The 17,986-nt window shown below is 39.4% G+C and overlaps 2 protein-coding genes across 2 annotated transcripts; one reads left to right on the top strand and one right to left on the bottom strand.

Moving 5' to 3' along the window:
• Window positions 1-1,425: 1,425 nt before the first annotated feature.
• On the bottom strand, window positions 1,426-10,762 carry LOC108962864 (granzyme A-like). The gene is given in 7 exon segments (XM_050987369.1): window positions 1,426-1,587; window positions 2,335-2,462; window positions 2,465-2,600; window positions 4,550-4,678; window positions 7,138-7,194; window positions 7,196-7,245; window positions 10,723-10,762. Coding segments are annotated over 7 exon segments (702 nt in total).
• A 2,103-nt stretch (window positions 10,763-12,865) lies between these two features.
• LOC103821031 (granzyme A-like) lies at window positions 12,866-17,741 on the top strand. The gene is made up of 5 exons (XM_009095824.4): window positions 12,866-12,968; window positions 13,656-13,800; window positions 15,192-15,330; window positions 15,992-16,264; window positions 17,035-17,741. The coding sequence occupies exons 1-5, from the start codon at window positions 12,908-12,910 to the stop codon at window positions 17,188-17,190; spliced, it is 774 nt and encodes a 257-aa protein (XP_009094072.1). The 5' UTR covers window positions 12,866-12,907; the 3' UTR covers window positions 17,191-17,741.
• The last annotated feature ends 245 nt before the right edge of the window (window positions 17,742-17,986 follow it).

The raw sequence follows: 17,986 nt of genomic DNA, 5'->3' as shown, positions 1-17,986 counted from the left end.
AGAGTTAGAAGGGACTAATTTGTGTTGCAGCAACCTCTGAGACCCCCAGCTGTTAAGTGAGAACAATGGTACAAGATTCTTTCCACTTCTATATATCTTTTGGTTTTTTCCCTCCGTTTTTCCCAGTTTTCTTTGTATTCCAGTACTGAGCCAAATCCCACTGACACCTTCTAAGATCTTCCTTCCCATAACCTTGGACAAGAGCTGGGTCTAAGCCCCCACACACCACAGTGGCAGATTTTATTGCACTATGGCCCACGACTGACCCAGTTTTGTGGTGCCCTGTTGCTTCTTTCCTGCATTTATATCCTCTATGAACTTCTTCTGCTCTGCTCAGAATTGTGGCATGGCTCCTGGTCAGTAATCAAGGCCAGTAGGTTGTTGTTCTGGAGCTATTTGTTCATGCCTCTGCAACGTCTCATAGTTTGCAGTATTTGGTGTGTGTTAGTGCCATAAGCACAGAAGCAGAGAAACTCTGTAGATCGTCACTTCAAAATTGTTAGTTAAAAAAGACCTAGAAAATATTTGGAAGGTGATGGAGAACAGCAAGCTAACCGGATTTCTTCAGAAACACACCAGGTCCTTCTGTTACTAGAAGTCAGTTGAAATCCATAGCCAGAGCCCTGTTTGTTTCGACAGATGTTAGGAGGTGTGTTAAAGAACTATAATTACATCTATTACAATCTGTATTTATACTTTTTGAGTGATCTACTAACTGAAAGAGTGAGATTATGAACCAAGCTGGGAGAGGAGTTAGCTGATTTGATCAAACAAATAAAAAAAACAACAGACCAAACACCTGCCCCCCCCCCAAAAAAAAAACCCAAAACCAAAAGTTTTTAAAAAATTTTTTAAAAGAAGGGAAAAAATCTAGGGAAAAAAGACAGACAATATTTTTATCTCTATATTTTTATCTTTATAATAAATACTAATTGGAAAACTGTTTCTCTCTGTTTAATATCTTAACTCTTTGAAATTGAATTTAGGTAAATAAATATTGAATAATGGTAAAATGAAGTATCTGGGGTTTAATAACATCACAGATAAATATTTAAACATTTTCAATTTTTGTTCTATCTTTTCTCATTCTGCAGACCTCTCATTCACTCACATTCTGAAACTGAATTTTTGTGTAAGTACACGTTAACAAATGTTGCTTTATCCCAGGTGCAGTGAATACTTTCTCATCCTGGTAAGAAGTAGAGTGGAATCCAATACAAATTATGTTTTCTTCGTGGCAGTTTTCTGCTAAAGCTTAGTAAAGGTGTTATCTGTACAGATGTGGATTCTTTGACCGGTTCACAAAAAAACTGTGGTGGTGTCAGCAAAGCTGCAAAGCTGGGAGGTACCTTTCAAAGGTGGTGCACTAAGGCAGCAGCATCCGGCTCTAATGCACAGCACAATACTTATTAAAATGCTCTTGTTTCATGGATCTGTATAACTGGAAGTCGTTCTTTTTATCCAGTCAGTATATTCTTCAGACAGACGCATATAAACTCCAGGTATGCTTGTATTTTCACATGCTTCCACAAAAGAAACAATCCCACGGTACTGACCAGCACAGATTAATGGCCCGCCTGAATCTCCCTGGCAGACAAATCAGAAGCAGCTGTCAGTGTGTCAATTTCTGTCAGTGTGTCAATTTCTCACCAGAGCAGCATGCAGTGCCCCCTGCAGTGCACAAGCATGTTTGGGAATGTTGTCTCTAAGCTTTTCCAGCCCATGAAATGGAGCAGTTGGCTTACATCATTCATGGGAGTTGGGTGAGGAATAAAGAGGGGTTGCTTTTCAAACCTGAGGGAGCCTTTGATGCAAGTGCTGTGGAGCAGCAGAGTGCCATCATAATTCTATTTCAAAATACATTTTTTAATGTTGGTATAAATTGCTTCTCATGTCTTTATCAATTGTCTCTTCTGGATTCAGCACAGAAAGCATCAAAAGCAAGATCCAAACAGCCCTTTTGGGCATACAGTTAATTCTGTGTCATTCAGATATTGACTTCTGGAAAGGATCAGATGATTGAGACCCTGATAGCTCTTCTTTTTTTCTCATAACTACAGGTGGTGTCTAAGGAGAGCACCATACCTAATTAAATGTACCTGAAGTTAATAGATAATCCCAGTTCAAATTCCCGTGCTCTTGATCCTGATTGGTACACTGACCTAAACTAAACAAAGTTTTAACACATCTTTTTCACGGCAATAAAGTCTCTCAGAAATCTGTTTACTTAAAACATTATCAGCCTCCTAAAATGACTAACACTGCTTTGTTCCCAGTGAAAAGGGAACTACTGTTAAATATATGCCCCCCCCCCTTTGTAACTTTGCTTCTTACCTCACAAGTATCACTCAGATATAATTTATTTTTCCCTGTAGCACACAACATGTTGTTGGTTATTTTTGGGTCACTGGCATAATGTTTGTCAGAGCTTTTTCTACTGACAATTTTAAGAGTTTCTTCCAGAGATATTTCAATGGCTTTCCTGGCGATGTGTCTCCCCAGCCAGCCATCTGGCAGAATGTGCTAGGTTCAACATCTTCAGAAAAGTCAGGCAGAGGCAAAAGTTGCACATATTTATTCAGCTTGACAGTATCATTCAGCTAAAAGGGGAAAAGAAGGAAAAACAAGGAAAAACTAGATTTCTTATGCAGAGAGGAAGGGAAGTGTCACATAGTTTCAATTATCATTTAATCTCAATTTACCAACACTTCCCTTAAAAATGACTTTTCACTACTTAGGAACTGATCCTGAGCTTAATTGTCCCTTTGAAAATTCAAAAAACTTTCCATAGTAGCAGTACAGCAATTTCCCATCTATGTCAGCAGCAGTGAGTTCAAGCCCAGCTTTCCATTGTATACAGTAGAAAATGTAAAACCTACATGGGAGTTAGGTTGCTGGATCTATGTCCTGTTCACAAACCTAACTTGCCACTAAACTTCGGTATTGAAACCAGATTCTGGTGCTTGACTGACAAAAAAGTCTCAAACGACAGCTCAATGTGCCCATGAACAAAGATGAAAACAAGAACTATAAGCAATTCGACACAAAAGCAGCAACATAATTGAGGAAAGGTCTCAGTCTATTCAGAGTGCCAATTTTTGCTCTGAGAGATTCTAAAGAGGATAAATGATTCGGACTGTCTGTGTTTTGTTGGCCTTTGCCTGGCAGATCCATCCTTCAGCAGAGGTCAGTAAATGAAAACACAGCCAAACCCTGACATATACCCTCAGTGTGCTTGGTAAGGGCTCACAGGTACTGAAAAGACATTTTCAGTCTTATGATCACTGCACCATGATTCATTTCACAGGGTGCTGCATGGTTCTCAGCTAAACAATTCTGGCTTTATACCTTTCAAAAAAATGCATTCAAACAAATCAAAAAATTATTTAAAAAAAAAATCTTTGCAGTTATTGTTGCCAGTGCTGCTGGAAAGTTCCAAAGATGCAAACCTTATTCCAAGCCATTAAATACTCCATTACTGCAGAAGTGTAGAGATAGGAAGCAAGCTCTGGTACTAGTACTATCCCTTCTTCTGTGTCCAATTCAAAGGATTTTGAGATATCCGTGTCATTCTGGAACAGAGTTGTGATTTTCATCTCTAGAAATATTACTTCCTAGTGATCCATGTTGGTTTTGTGCTCACAGATACCTGGTGCTCCTGAAGTGGCCACAGGAGAAGCCAGTGAGATGGGCCTGGTCTACATTGACAGTGAAGCAGAAGTAGAATGCTCACTAACATCTGGGGGAAGGAGCTCCTCAGAGATGAACCATGACCAGGTGCTTGTGCCACAGATGCCTGGGGGTGTTCCTGCTAGCACAGAGCTGGACGTGGTTACCCTCCTCCCCATGTCCTTGCCATGTCAAACCATTGATGCCATCTAAGTACTAAAAACCAGGTCACGCAATAATAGAACATTACAGTTGGGAGGGACCTTAAAGGGCTTCTAGTCCCAACCCCCCCTGCCACGGGCAGGGGCACCTCCCTGTAAATTCAAATTCTTACAACTCTGCCCCACTTTGGCTTCCGATGATAATGTTGGCAAGGACATTTTCCATGCTTCATTCTGCAGTGTCTTGAGCCTCCTCCACTTTGTGACCACTCTGTGCTCCTAGAACTGGGTCTGTATGTCCTGTATTATCCACACTTTCACTTTACCTGCTTACACCATAAAATTAACTGTAAGTTTCATCTCCATTTTTAGTTAGTCCAGCACAAAATCTAACTCTGGGATAGAGATGTGAGCCAGATTCCATTGCACACATCCCTTCAGCATTGCCTTTGAAAAATTACAGAAGAATGTGCTTTGTTTTTTGGAGGGGTTGCTTCAGTGAATGGATTAAAAAGAGGGTTTCTTAGAGCACAGAATGGGCTTGAAATATCATATCTGCTCACAGAGCCAGTGATCCTCTAACTTCATCTAGATTAATACAACCAAAAGTAAACTGCTGTGATACTGTTATCTAAACCACGTACTCTTCAATACCAAAGAGTAGCCAAAATTATCATCAGCAAAATTCCTTTCATAAAAATACAGCAGTAATTAAATACCTTGAGGAGCACTATGTCATTATCAAAGGAAGGGTGGTCAAACTGACAATGAGGAAAGGTTTCCATAATCCCAAATATCTGCTGTTCTTCTTCAGGAATGGATGTCCAATGAGCTCCAAGAACAACTGCCTTTCAATTCATCTGTTCTGTAACGTATAGAAAATATAGGAAAAGAAAGTCACTACAAGAATTGAGCAACACCTCTGAGGATAATCAAAGACATGTAACACAATACCATTTCATTTTACAACAACGTGATTAAAACAGATAGAGCAGGAAATCATTCATTTCAATGTTTTGACATGAGCTTCTTTTTGCTTCTATAAAATAATGTTTCTTTACTGCAAATCTAGTTTAGTGAAATAGTTGCGTGATAACTGACATCCAGAGATTTTCAGAGTTTGGAATTAATTTTGTGAAAGAGCCTCCCATCTTTATATGGGGAGTTGGCTTGCCCAAGGACAGCTTCTACTCATGCCTTTCATTAATCTCTGAAAGGTCTCCTTTGGATTTATGACCTAATCCTGCAAAGGACTGAAACTTTGCTGGCACCAGTAACACATCAGAACAGACACCAATATTCAGTGCTTATCCTGAGCTTTATGCATACTGTTAAATGCTCTGCTAAAGTGAGTGTCTTTAATATTAATAAGCTTTTTTGTCCTTAATTTCACAAACAGAGGATTCAGCACATTAAGAAAGAGGGATGTGTGTTGCCTAACCCAAGACATCCCAGTAGTGAATATTAAAAAAAAGAGGGAGAATGTTGAAATCCAAAGAGTTATACTTTCACTTCCTGCTAATAAAAATTAGGAGTTAAGTAACCAATAAATTCTGCTATTTTCCAAGCTCTATAAGTATCATCAGAAATGTATTTATTAACATTTGTCTCTTTTGATTTTGCCCTGCTAAACTTAATGCAGCCCACTAATTTGACATTGTAGAATACGTACTGCTGGTTTCCTGTGCTTCATTTTCAGAACATAATCTCACTATAAATAGGAAAATTTATTCAAGCCAGAACAAAGACTTTATCAATACAAACTATAAAAAACCAGTTTTCTTCATTCAAGATGCCTGTGTCACTGAAAGACATAATTAATTTATTTATACGTGAAAGTTTGTTTGTGAAAGTAGCTGCAAAGGCAGTGCTGTGATCCAAAAACTTCTCTTTTTATCTACAAAGAACACTTCCTCAGAAAGAATGATATGTCTCTCAAAACTCTGTGACTCTAACAGGTGGTTCACAGGCTACACATTCATGTTGCTGAATTCATGCTGAATTCATGCTGACTAAAAAAAAAAATCATTTCAGACATCATTAACACATGAGATCCATTAATTAGGAAGTTTTACATGCACTGCAATTGCACCAGGCATAGAACAGGTGCTGGTGGGTTTTTTATGAGCATTGTCTTACAGCTTAGGAGAAGGAAACCAGGATGGTTCAGGTTCAGCTTGCCCCAAAGGCAAAGACTTAAAGTCACCAAAACAATGTGCTGTAAGAAACCCAGATCAGTTACCAGAGCACATTCTCCACAGGATCAGAGACAGACAATGCCCTTCTCACTAAACAGCTAACAAATCTGAAGTTTTATAAATGTATCTGACTGGCTATCTCTGACATATTGACCGAAGAATAAGAGACTCCAGATCCCATTAAAAAGTCCTTTAATTCCAAAGAGGAAGACTTAGTTATGTTTGTAAATTTGCTAAACAGAGAATGTTAAATAATATTTCTACCCTTACAACCAAATCTGATTCAGATGAAAAATAGTGAATGTCAAATTCACTCTGAAGGAGCTGTGTCCTCTATTTCAGACTAAGTCACAGAAGAGGGCTGGCCAACCTGCCCACACTGTGATTAAGGAGGTCAGGTTTGCACAGGTTTATTGTAACTGTTTTCCTTTTAGATAGTCACAAAGAGAAGGAAAAATTGCAGAACTAAAATACAGTTCAGGGAGCATTTTAAGAAAAATAGGGCATTTTACTTCCTGATGTGAACAGTAGATGTCCCCCTTACCTCGAGTCAGCTGTTCAACAGCAGAGCATCCCACCTGGGGAAGAGGTGCTTCTGCTCACATTTAACTGGTCAGGAGGACAAGGTTCCTTGTCACAGTCATGAGTGACATTCTGGGTTTGTGAGCCTAGCTCACTCAAAATGAGAGGAATAGTGTCCACATCTAATTCAAATCCATCTCTCAGGGCATTCCAGGCATACACATAAGATTCGTTTAAAATCCTTGGGACATATTCCCTTCTCCAAGACATTGTTTTTTCACATGTATTAAGAATTGATTTGGTATTTTAACAGCACATTATTTATGCTGTAACTTTGGCAGGATCCCACTTACTAAGGTAACTCTGCAAAGAAGATCAGTAGTTTATGGTAACTATAAACAATGACAATTCTAGGATCATTCCAGGGAGAGAACTGCAGCTTTTAACAACCTATTTAAAAAATCAGTACTCACCTTTCTTCACTAAGAGGCTTACATACCATGCCTTACTTCAATGAAGAATCAAAATTACCTCATTTTAAGATACTTACTCACAAGGTGCTGTTGTCAAAACCCATTTTTTTCCACTAGAATTCCTCCACAAAAAACACCTAAATTCTTGTCCCAGATAGCAGCCATATAAGGCCAAGGAATGAGGATGCACTTCATGTCCTCCAACAATGTCCATGCAGCCACCTGAAGTGCAACAGAAGTGTAATTATATTATGTGTTATACAGAGGAACAGGGAATTTGGATATTTTTACTCCTAGGTGAGTACTTGCATCTTGTTAGTAGAGTAACAACAATTTAAGAGAGCAGAAGAGCTTTAGGGTGTTGTAGCTGCTGCTGTTTGCTCTCAGGAGCACAGTAAATTAACATGCACTCATTTGTATTCAAATGTTCCCTCCAGGAAATGGGTTTGAAAGTTTTTACTAACAGCTCCCTCTCTTGAAATTTCACTTTACATCATTAATATCGTGTTCTTTCACTGCAGATTGATTTCTCAAGATTGTCTCTTCCAGTTTCTTTAAAACCTGCCCTATTCTTGAAACTCCTAATAACACCAAATAAAGCCTAATCCCTGAATAACATCTAGATGTCTCAGGGTGTTCAATGCATTTGTTGGCTTTAAATGGAAAAAAAAAAGAAAAATAATGAAAAAAAACAAAAGTGAGAAGAATTAAACTGGCCATCTTTAAACTCGTGGCAAAAAATGGGAGAATTAATTTGAGGGCAACCTGAAAAGGCTCCAGAGAACACCAGTGTGAAGGAAAAATCAGGGCTTGAGGAGCGCAAAAGTTGCTCCTAAACTTTGGACTCAGATTGAGTAAGCTCGGGGCACACAAAGTACAAAAGTCACTCCTGTAGTCCAAGGTACATCAGTAGCCAGCAAATGCTCCACAGAATTCCACTGCCCAGGTAACATCTTGAGTTGAAAGACTGAAAAATATTCATATGTAAATTAACAAGAGCCACTGAGAACTGTCAAGCATCTGTTATTTTATATGCTATGGAATATAAAAGACAAGCCAAGACCAGCCACACACATGTAAGCCAAACAAATTTGTATTTTGTTAAAATAATTTTGTAGGGTTCAGATTTCAGTTACAGAAAACCCTAGACTCTGAAACTGTCAAATGTAAAAAAAATTCTAATCTGTGACCACAAAAAGAGATAAATTGGTGAGAAAGACACTTCTGTATTGTTGACCTCTGTGTCTGCATGCATGTCTTGCACACCTTGCTGGTAAACCACTACAAAAAAACTCAGTCTGTCTCTGTGTGAGGAAGTTACAAAACTTGCTACCATATTCATTATCTTTAGAAACAATCTGAAATATAACTGGCCCAATATAATTAGGTCTCATTTTTTATTCAAGAATTACAGAATGGCAGCTCCCAGTCTCAATCTCTTTGTTGAATGAGATTGTAACAGAAATGTTTATTTCTGTGTCACAGAATCTTATTAGTTAGAACCCAGTTTGAAAACATGCACATGGTGCAGCAAAATTCATGTTTCAGAAGACTCTTCCAAAGCTCTTTTAAAAGAAAACAAATCACTATTAGAATTCATCGGCTCTTAAAACATCCAGCTCCAGTTCCCTCAAAGTCATTCTCCATTCTCCATCTAATCCCAGAATTATTCACCCACTGGAGACTATCCGCAGGTAATCTCTGCAAATAGAGTCCTAAAGGCACAATTATGTTTGTCCTTTATGGCTTTGCCCTCCCTTTCCTTGGGTTGGAAAGCATCATAAGAGACAAAATAGGAAACAGACTCATGCTCTGGGCAAACAATAGAAGACTTGTGTTCCCAGAGCATAACATCTAATGCTGGATTCTTTCTGCCAAGTACTAGCAACATCATAGAAGGAATGCTGCAGGAGGACACCCTGAGTTAACTACATCTACTTGTATTTCTGTATCACATAGCAAATAGATGGAAACAGGGACACTGAGTGAATAGCTGAGGCAGAAAAGACAACCACGTAAGTACCATGAGGCACCTGTACTGGAGAAGAAAATAAAATAGGTATGCCCCAGCACACATTCTGCCCTTTCCCCAGCAAGTCTCTGAGAATTTGTCTCCCAGCCACTAAGGGATGTGTCCAGACACACTGGATTGGGCATGTGGTAACCCAAGGAGAGGACAAGGAAAGTGTGACAGCTCTGCCTTGCTGTGCTCCTGGCAGCTGCCAGCTCTGTACCTCTGTTCTGCCCTCCCTTCCCAGCTCAAGAAAACAGCCTTTCAGCTGAGCTGAGACTGCCTGAACTCAGTGCCAGCAAACCTGGAAGGTTTAGAGGCGCAGTTTAAATTGGTCTCCTCAGCCAGTGTCCTAAAATCACATCTGATGCCCACCTCAAGCACCAAAGAAAGCAGTACGAAGGAAAAAGGAACAGAGTCACTGCAGAAGGAAAATAGTCAAAATGACAGAATATAAGATAAAAGATAGAAGACCTCAGCACAGTAATGCACAGGTCTCAGCACAGTAATGCTGAAGGTGATCCACTGACCCGTGGGCCTGAAGCCCATAGGAAACCTCCCCAAAGGCAGAGGCTGGTCATAGACCTGCATACACACCTTGTTCTTTTACTCAGGCAGTGGCTTCTGCTGAGTGAATGGCTCTGGTTTGTGAGTGTTGTCGTCGGAGAAAGAACTGAGTGTTTTGCTTACAATACCTCACTCCTCTTGAAGACCAATTAAGTAAGCAACAGAGGAGCTAATAAAAGAATTTTACTTGAGAGGGAAGCTTTGCTTTGGGGTTTCCCTTTAAATGCAAAAGGTCAATATAATCAAAACTTTACCATTGTTCCAGATTGCAAGGCAAGAGGTATTCTATTACCATCTGTATGGCAGTTGTCTTGTGTCAAGTGGGCAATTCTCCTTATCTCTCTCTCGGAGTGATCACAATCACTCCTCCCTGGCAGGGGACAGCTGCTGATAACAGGCTATTGAATGTCACTGCATGACTGATAAGAACTAGAACATCCCATTGTGAGATGCTCTGCCCAGAGGGAGGAGCCAAGCATTCCTACCCAGAAATATTCTGGAGGTTCTGGAACACCAGCACGACTTCCCACTGTATTCCCCAGAGGAACAGCAGCTGCCTCTTCTTCCTCTGGCTCTTCAGAGGAAGAATATACCCTTTTCTACAGGACCCCCTGCTCCAACAGAACCACATCTGACACTCCAGGAGGACTGCAGTCACTTTTCCAACTGGACTGCTACCAACACCCTGACCAACAGGGTGTCAGGTTGAGTTCTGACTCTGTCAGTGTTGTTCTAGTGTATTGCATTGTCTTATTTTGTACTTTTATTTTTTTTCCCTTCCCTATTAAAGAACTGTTATTTCCTGCTCCCATATTTTTTGCCTGAGAGCCCCTTAATTTAAAATTCATAACAATTTGGAGGGGTGGGGAGGGTTTGCATTCTTCATTTCAGGGGAGGCTCCTGCCTTCTTTAGCAGGCACCTGTCTTTCCAAACCAAGACAATCATAAATTAACTTATTGCCATAACCAAAGGAGCCTAGCCAACCAATTGCACACCTAAAATTTTATGTCAAATTTTCAGCCTCAGTGATGTAAATTACAAGAGGAAGATAACTCTCTGACAAAGCATTTAGGTACAAAATTGGTACTGGTTATGTGTATATCAATCTGATCTTTGATACCTGTGCCATCGGGGATTTTGCAGATTGTCAGAGAGGTCATCCATAGAAAGTCATCAATTGATACTGAAAAATAGTTTAGACTCCATATTTCTAATTCTAATTATCAATGTCAATAGATCTCTCAGAATTGGAGGGGATTTTTGAAGAAGCATGGATATACTAGTACCTATGGAGTTTCAGAAGAAACATCTATAGAAGTATGATTTAGGAGTAAATAGCAGTATAGCTAGAAATTGAAAAAGAGTATAAACAGGCCATAGAAGATTAGGTTTTAGATAGCAGGCATAGATTTACCTGTATTTATTACCTGGAAAACATCTAGGAACATTTGCTAGTGTTTTATTCTGTGTCTTTCAAAGAGATTTTCCTTGAAAACGGATCAGGCAAACATGGGATGATGCATACCAAACCTCTTTTTACTGGCCATTGCACCTCACAAAGGACCATCCAAGGATGAATCATTGTAGTACTACAAGCTCAGGCTTGTCTGAGCATACAGGAATTTTGCTCACAAGTGTTCATCCTGATCATGCCTCTGCATAGTCCAGACAGGAAACAGCTTCAATATGGTGAGACTCCTAATTAAAATATCATAAAATCAGGCTTTGTCAAATAATTATGACTGATAAAATAAAGAATTGTACCTATGATATCTGGTGACATTGTGTTCAGGAGAACAATGTAAAAAAGAACATCAGTGGTACAAAGTGATGATAATTACAGGGGATGTGCTAGTAATAAGGAGAAAAATTTAAGAAAATTAAATCTTGGTGCGTTTTAGCAGTGCAAGGAGCTGTCACCTTGTCGTATAGGTGACTGTGTCTCAACAAAGACACATCAGTGACAAAGAGCCCCACAGTCTCTAAAATTAGATCGACACCTGCCTTCTTCAGAAAAATGGCCAAGTTATCCTCTGTCCCAGAAGGGAGAACAACAGCAAATTTGAGCAAGGTCTGCCCATGGTCTTCTACAGGTGAAACTCACATGGTGCTGGGCCAGTTGAGCTCAAGATATGATACAGTGAGCACCCAGATGATTTCTGCAAGCTCTTAATTGTGGGCTCCTTTCTGCAGGTTTCCTGTTGTGAGGCTGAAGACTTTGAGAAAACTTCCAGTCCGCGTGACAGTGACATTTCATTAGTTATAGAATGTATAGATTATACAATAGTTGGTACTCCAAATTATTTAATATTGACACAAGTTATTTTTATTATTTGGGTACATATTTGCAAGAGAGGAATTGTGTTTTTTACAAGGCCCTGGGTAAGACTTATTTACAGAATCATAGAATACCCTGCGTTGAAAGAAAACCACAAGGACCACTGAAGTCCAACCCCTGGCTCTGCACAGGACACCCCAAAACTCACCAAGTGCTTAAGAGCATTGTCCAAACAATGCTCAATGTGCCTTGAGCTCTGTAAGGCTGGTGCTGTGACCACTGCCCTTGGGAGCCTGTTCCAGTGTCCAACTACCCTGAGTTTTCAGGACTCAATTCAGTTGCCTAAAACTCAGCATTTAGTCACATTTGAGATACTGTTGGCTTTCCAGATACAGACACAGGGCTGGCAAATCTGGTACAGCATCTTCAGAAGACTGATGGCCTCCTGCACCAGACCTAAAACACTTTAGGACACTTTAAATATCATCTACCCCTAGCCACAGGCCATGAAACCACACTCAGTGAAAGCTCAGCCAGTGCAAACCTAGTGCCATAGGATCAGATCCTGAAATGAGAAAACATCAGATTCCTTGGCCCTGAGGATCTCCTGAGCAGAGCAGATATTTCATTAAAGGGGAACGGACTGGAATTCCTGTCTGACCTGGAAGCCAACTGAGGTGTCTGAAATGAATCTATACAACTTCACATGGACAACTGAATCAGCCTAAATTTATGTGAGCTGAGTCCCACTGTGTTTCGCCCCTATACTCGTACATCAGTTCCCTGCAAGTGCTGCAGAGAGAACACATAGCGGGGTAGAGCCTTCACACCACAGCAGATGACGCAAATTCTCAGTAACACTTCTGCTGTAAGGTACATCACTGGGGAGGGTTTCTGTCCTTGTAGTGGTTACTCCCTTAAGAGGAAAAACAAAACCCACATCCTCTTCATTTATGCATATATATTGATAGATCAGTAGATAGACATATGTTAAAGAGTGAATAAGAAGGAACATCAGACAGAAGTCATGGGTGCTTTCCTCCCTTGGTACACCTTCACTGCTGTGATTCTCCTGGCAATTCATGGAGGTGAGTAGGCAATTTAATACTTTTGAAGGTAAGTCCTGATGTACAAAATTCTAGTTAGGCTAATACGTATTCATGTAAAGGAAGCAGTCACAATTATTATTTGAATTCTTATATTTAGTTCCTCTCCACTGTTCGAATGTGTTTGATCTTTCACCCAAACAAAATAAATTCTGAATGGGTCTTAAGTAAAGCTGCAAAGTCCAAGCTGTTTGGAATTCTGAGTAGAGAACATAATGATTATCTCATCTTTCTTTCCAGAGCCGTACACATACCTTAACTGCTTGGTTTTCTCTTTTTCTGGAAAACAGATTCACATAATGTGGCTTAAACTACATAGTCCAGATTCTATGCACAATATTTAAGAAATGGGAGATTGTTACTCACAATGAAAGCTAAGAAATTAACCATATCAGTAATCTTCAAGAAAAGAAATCCGTGCAAAAGCAACAAAACTTTGGTGTGGGGTTTTTGCCCAAGCTCACCCTAATGGTCTCATTTTAGCATTACTGAAATGTAATGAAGTACTTCTGCTGAGTGGGTTTAAAACTGTCCTGAAGACCATTGTGACCTGTGTGCATACCTGTGTGTCTGTATCCTTTCTAATTACAACAGCCATGTTTTCTGAGACTTGGAGTGCCTTACAGCGTTTGTCAGCTCAACTGTGTCTCCTGTGGCTTACTTTTTTAGGTTTGTGTGTGGATATCATTGGAGGAAAGGAAGTAGAGCCACACTCGAGACCATTCATGGCCCAGATCAAGGGACGAGGAGGAATTATTTGTGGAGGAGCTTTAATTAAGGAAAACTGGGTGTTAACAGCTGCACATTGTAAAGTGTAAGTTCTTACTCTGATTCAGAGATTGTCCTTAGTGGGTCTCTGATACCTTTGTTAAAACAGGAGAGTTTGTATCTCTGGTAATTTTATCCATTTATCATGACCATGATCATGTTCTGATTACTGTGCTTTATAGGTTCTATCAGCAAATTTGTTATAGTGAGTAAAAAAATATAACAAAGTATACTGACCTCCTCTGTTTCTGAAGAGATATTTAAGAACTTCTAGCTGCACATTAGCATAGAATAGCAATACTGAAGCAGTGAATTTGGGGGAAAGTTTTATCCCTGTTTTCTTAGTCAATCTGTACACCTCTACGTTGGAGAGGAGTGTCCAATCTAAACTGCTGCTCTGAGAACAAAAATTAATTCTTGTAGTTTTATTCTATAAGAGATACACAGTTCACTACAGAAAAGACAGCACGTGGTTAGCACAGGAGCAAAAATCCTCCAAACAGATGACAGGAGACACTGAGAGATCTCTGCCTTGCTTGGTACGTTGGCTTGGTATGTTGGCTTGGTATGTTGGCTTGGTATGTTGGCTTGCCAGCCGTTTTTCTTCTCCTGCCCAAATCAAGATGCAAATGGGTGGGCAAGAAGAGAGTTTTGAATTACACATCCCACCCCTACTTGGTTTTGTGGGGAGGACTGAAGCTGCTGGTGAGCCAGACCTCACTCAGGCTCTGCCAACAGCCTGACAGGACCAGTGAGCCACTGGACTCTGCAGACCTCAGAAAAATGTATCCATCTCTCCTGTCCTTGTCCAGACAGGGAGATCTGCGGAACCTACTATAACAGCACTGGCCCAAAAGCTGTGTATTAACAGAAAGTAATGTTTCCAAATGAGATTCCATTTAAGAGAAGTACAGGAAGTTGCAGAAAAACCTAGAGGAGAGGAATGAGCTGTGTCTCACACAAATTCAGAAAAAGGTGTTGAAATCTGTTAGAGTAAAGCAATGGTACATTTAATGATACAGTCAGGATATCTGAACTAACAGTGCTGTGGCCTAAATTTTCAGCACAAATTACAGAGGATCACAGTTGGTGAGCCAAGCACCCACAGCAAATCTGGTGCATCCACCATTCACCACTCATTCAGTTCTCATTCAAAAGGGAACAATAGGGATGGATCCAGAGTCAAGTACCTGAAACCTTTCTGTGCTCCTGGTAAGATGAAAATAAGATAGGATGAAGTTTGATTCACTAAGTCATATCTTTCTTTTAGCTGTTGTATGAACAGGGTCATCTTTTAGACATTTCTAAATTACTGTTGTTTTTCTGGCACAGGCAAAGAGACTGTAGCAGCTGGTCATTATAGCACCACATTATTACCAGCAAAAATTTAGGGTTACATCAAAATGAATCCAAATAACTGTGTAGTTCTCTCCTCAGGAAAAACAGCAAAGTTATTCTTGGAGCCCATTCATCAAAAAAAAGAGAAAAAGAACAGCAGGCTTTTCAGATTGCAAAAGAGATTCCTTATACATGCTACGACCCCAGTACCAAGGAAAATGACATTATGCTGCTTCAGGTACAGACCTATATATCACTTGTGGAATATTCACACTACACTGAACTATTCTCTTCCTTCTTCTCATCTAGGGAGATGAGTCAAGGGAGTTCCTGGGGCCTTTTTTTCTGGAGTAATATAGTCTGGTCTGCTAATCCAACAGCCTGGGGAATTGGGGATGCACTGGTAACTAAGGCAATCAACAATTCCTGTAATGGTTGCCATGGCTAGTATACAAATTCTGGAGCTTGATCAAGATATTTCAGACTCTGGCTTTTCCATAAAGGAATAAAAACGCATGCAGATAAAACATTTGATTAAAAGCACTAACATTCTATCTGAAAAGAAGTTCTAATTAAAAATGTCTAGCTTTTCTGATCTTCAATTTTGCCAGCATTAGTAATTACTGTTATTTTGTCTTCTAAATGATCTGAGAGCCAGAGAAGTAAAACAAGATGTTTTTTCGAGCTAATAGATCAGCAGAAGATAAGTGGGTTCCCATCAGACAAAGAATACTCATTTTCCCACTCTTACATTGATGACATAACTACTGTCACAAAGAATTGAGGAATCTCAGAAAGGGATTGCATTAATTACTGTAATGGGAAAGATCCAGTGGTTAATATGCTAGGGCCTCTGTTATACTGTGTGCTGTAATACCTATTTTCCATATCTTCTACAGCTTCAGGGAAGAGCAAAACTTAATAAAGCTGTGCAACCAATCCCCCTGCCTCCTTCAGATGATGATCCCAAACCAGGAACAGTTTGCACAGTAGCAGGATGGGGTAAGACTAAGAATCATCCAGGCAGCTACTCTACTACCCTGATGGAAGTCAATATCACTGTCATCAAGAGGGAAATATGCAATGATAAAATGCATTATAATGGCAAACCTGTCATAACAGAGAACATGATATGTGCAGGGGCTAAGAATGGAAAAAAGGATTCATGTCATGTAAGTATATTAATTATGACTGCATAAATTATATAATAAAAATAAAATATAATGTACCAGCATTACACATTTACAATCTCTGTCTTAAAATCACTGAAGAATTTTATCAAATATCAGTGAATTTACCAAGGTTTATTCTTCCAAGCCTTAAAATCAAAACTTAAGATGAGTAAATTCACCTTCACAGCCTTTCAATACTGCAGCTGTATCCAGGCATGGCAGACAGTTATCCTCATCCTCAATAAAATGAGTTAATACTAAAAGGTCCACAGAACAGCTTACAGACCCATTCACAAGTAACTGATCTCAGTAGAACAACTTATTTGATGTCAGAAGATTTTGAAATAGGTTTTGCTGATAAAAAGCATTTTAACTGGGTCTCAAGTCAAGTACACAACTGTGTAAGAACTACCACATTTTAAAAGATTTTAATACTGCATTTAAAAAGGTTTGAATTTCTGGAGACTTACACTTTCCATGAGGAAAGCTGTCAGCTTTTTTTCTTAATTTTCAAAGAGACTAATTCTTCCTTAGCACTGAGCTAGATTAATTCCCCATTACGTACACTTGAAAGATTAGATTGAATTCTATGAAGCCTTTTTATTCGTTCATTTTGCTATCAGAAATCCTAATATCCAAGGAGGAAAAAATGATCCTTAATAACACTGGCTACATTTTTATTTTCTCTGACTAACTAGTGAAAATTTTATTTAAAGGAAACATTTTTTAGCTTTTGTTGATTTGAATGACTATATTTTCCCTTTTTCTAGGGGGACTCTGGTGGACCTTTAAGATGTAACAATATTATGAGAGGCATCACTTCATTTGGGAAGAAGGAATGTGGCAGCGCTCATGGCCCCGGTGTCTACACTCGACTCACAAAGCGACACCTTGAGTGGATAAGGAAAACCATAGGGGGGGCCTGATGGATTGGGTTTGGGCCACAAAATTTGTGCAAATGAAATGGGCTTTTAAAAACAGCTTCACTGGTCTGGTAGAAGAGGTATTCTCACTCTGAATTTTGGCAGCTTGATGTAGTTCTGCTACAATGGCATTTATAGCTTACACTGTCAGCCATGGAGTCATTGGGGGTATTTGGGACTGAGGATTCCAACATCCCTGTAGTGCACGTTCACACTGAGCTCTACACGGACTGGTATTTCAAATCAAGAATCTAATCCTTGTTTGGGTCCTCACTCCTTGTTGAGTATATATAGCACTGTTTTGTACCTGGACTTTTGCAGAAACCCTGAAAGTTAATGGTGGGCTAGGTACAAGTACAAACACCTAAAAAACTTTGTTTCTCTGCAGCAAAGCTCTTGGTTTTATAGGTGTAGTGGATTGTTAAGCTTCAGAAAATTAAGTTGCAGCAACTGTGGGACATAGGTATTAATTTTCTAACCGTTTTGTATTTGAAACCTCCAGATTTTAACCCTTTATGTACTTTGCATTTAATAAAGCAATGGCAATAAAAATCTGCTGCTTTCAGCTGTCAATTTATGTGGAAAGCTCTGTCTCTTGCAGCATAGCCAGTCTATGTACTGTCTGTAGGATTTGTTTACTATCTGTGTAATGTTCCACACATGTTAAATGTTTGCAAAACATACCAAAATAAGCAGCATTGTGTTTAAAAATTTTCTGAAAACCCATGCTTCAGAGGAATGACATGATTGTATCAATATGATACAGCACTGTTGATAATATAAAACACTCTTAATTTTA

The sequence above is a fragment of the Serinus canaria genome, chromosome Z (assembly GCF_022539315.1).
Source record: "Serinus canaria isolate serCan28SL12 chromosome Z, serCan2020, whole genome shotgun sequence".
NCBI classification, from domain to species: Eukaryota; Metazoa; Chordata; class Aves; order Passeriformes; family Fringillidae; genus Serinus; species Serinus canaria.
This window is presented reverse-complemented; position numbering and strand designations above follow the sequence as displayed.

Excerpts from the sequence above, each read along its gene's own strand:
- LOC103821031 (XM_009095824.4), top strand. The coding sequence starts at position 12,908 with ATGGGTGCTTTCCTCCCTTGGTACACCTTCACTGCTGTGATTCTCCTG. Across the intron at positions 12,969-13,655 it reads TCTCCTGGCAATTCATGGAG|GTTTGTGTGTGGATATCATT; the intron begins GTGAGTAGGCAA and ends TTACTTTTTTAG. Across the intron at positions 16,265-17,034 it reads GAAAAAAGGATTCATGTCAT|GGGGACTCTGGTGGACCTTT; the intron begins GTAAGTATATTA and ends CCCTTTTTCTAG.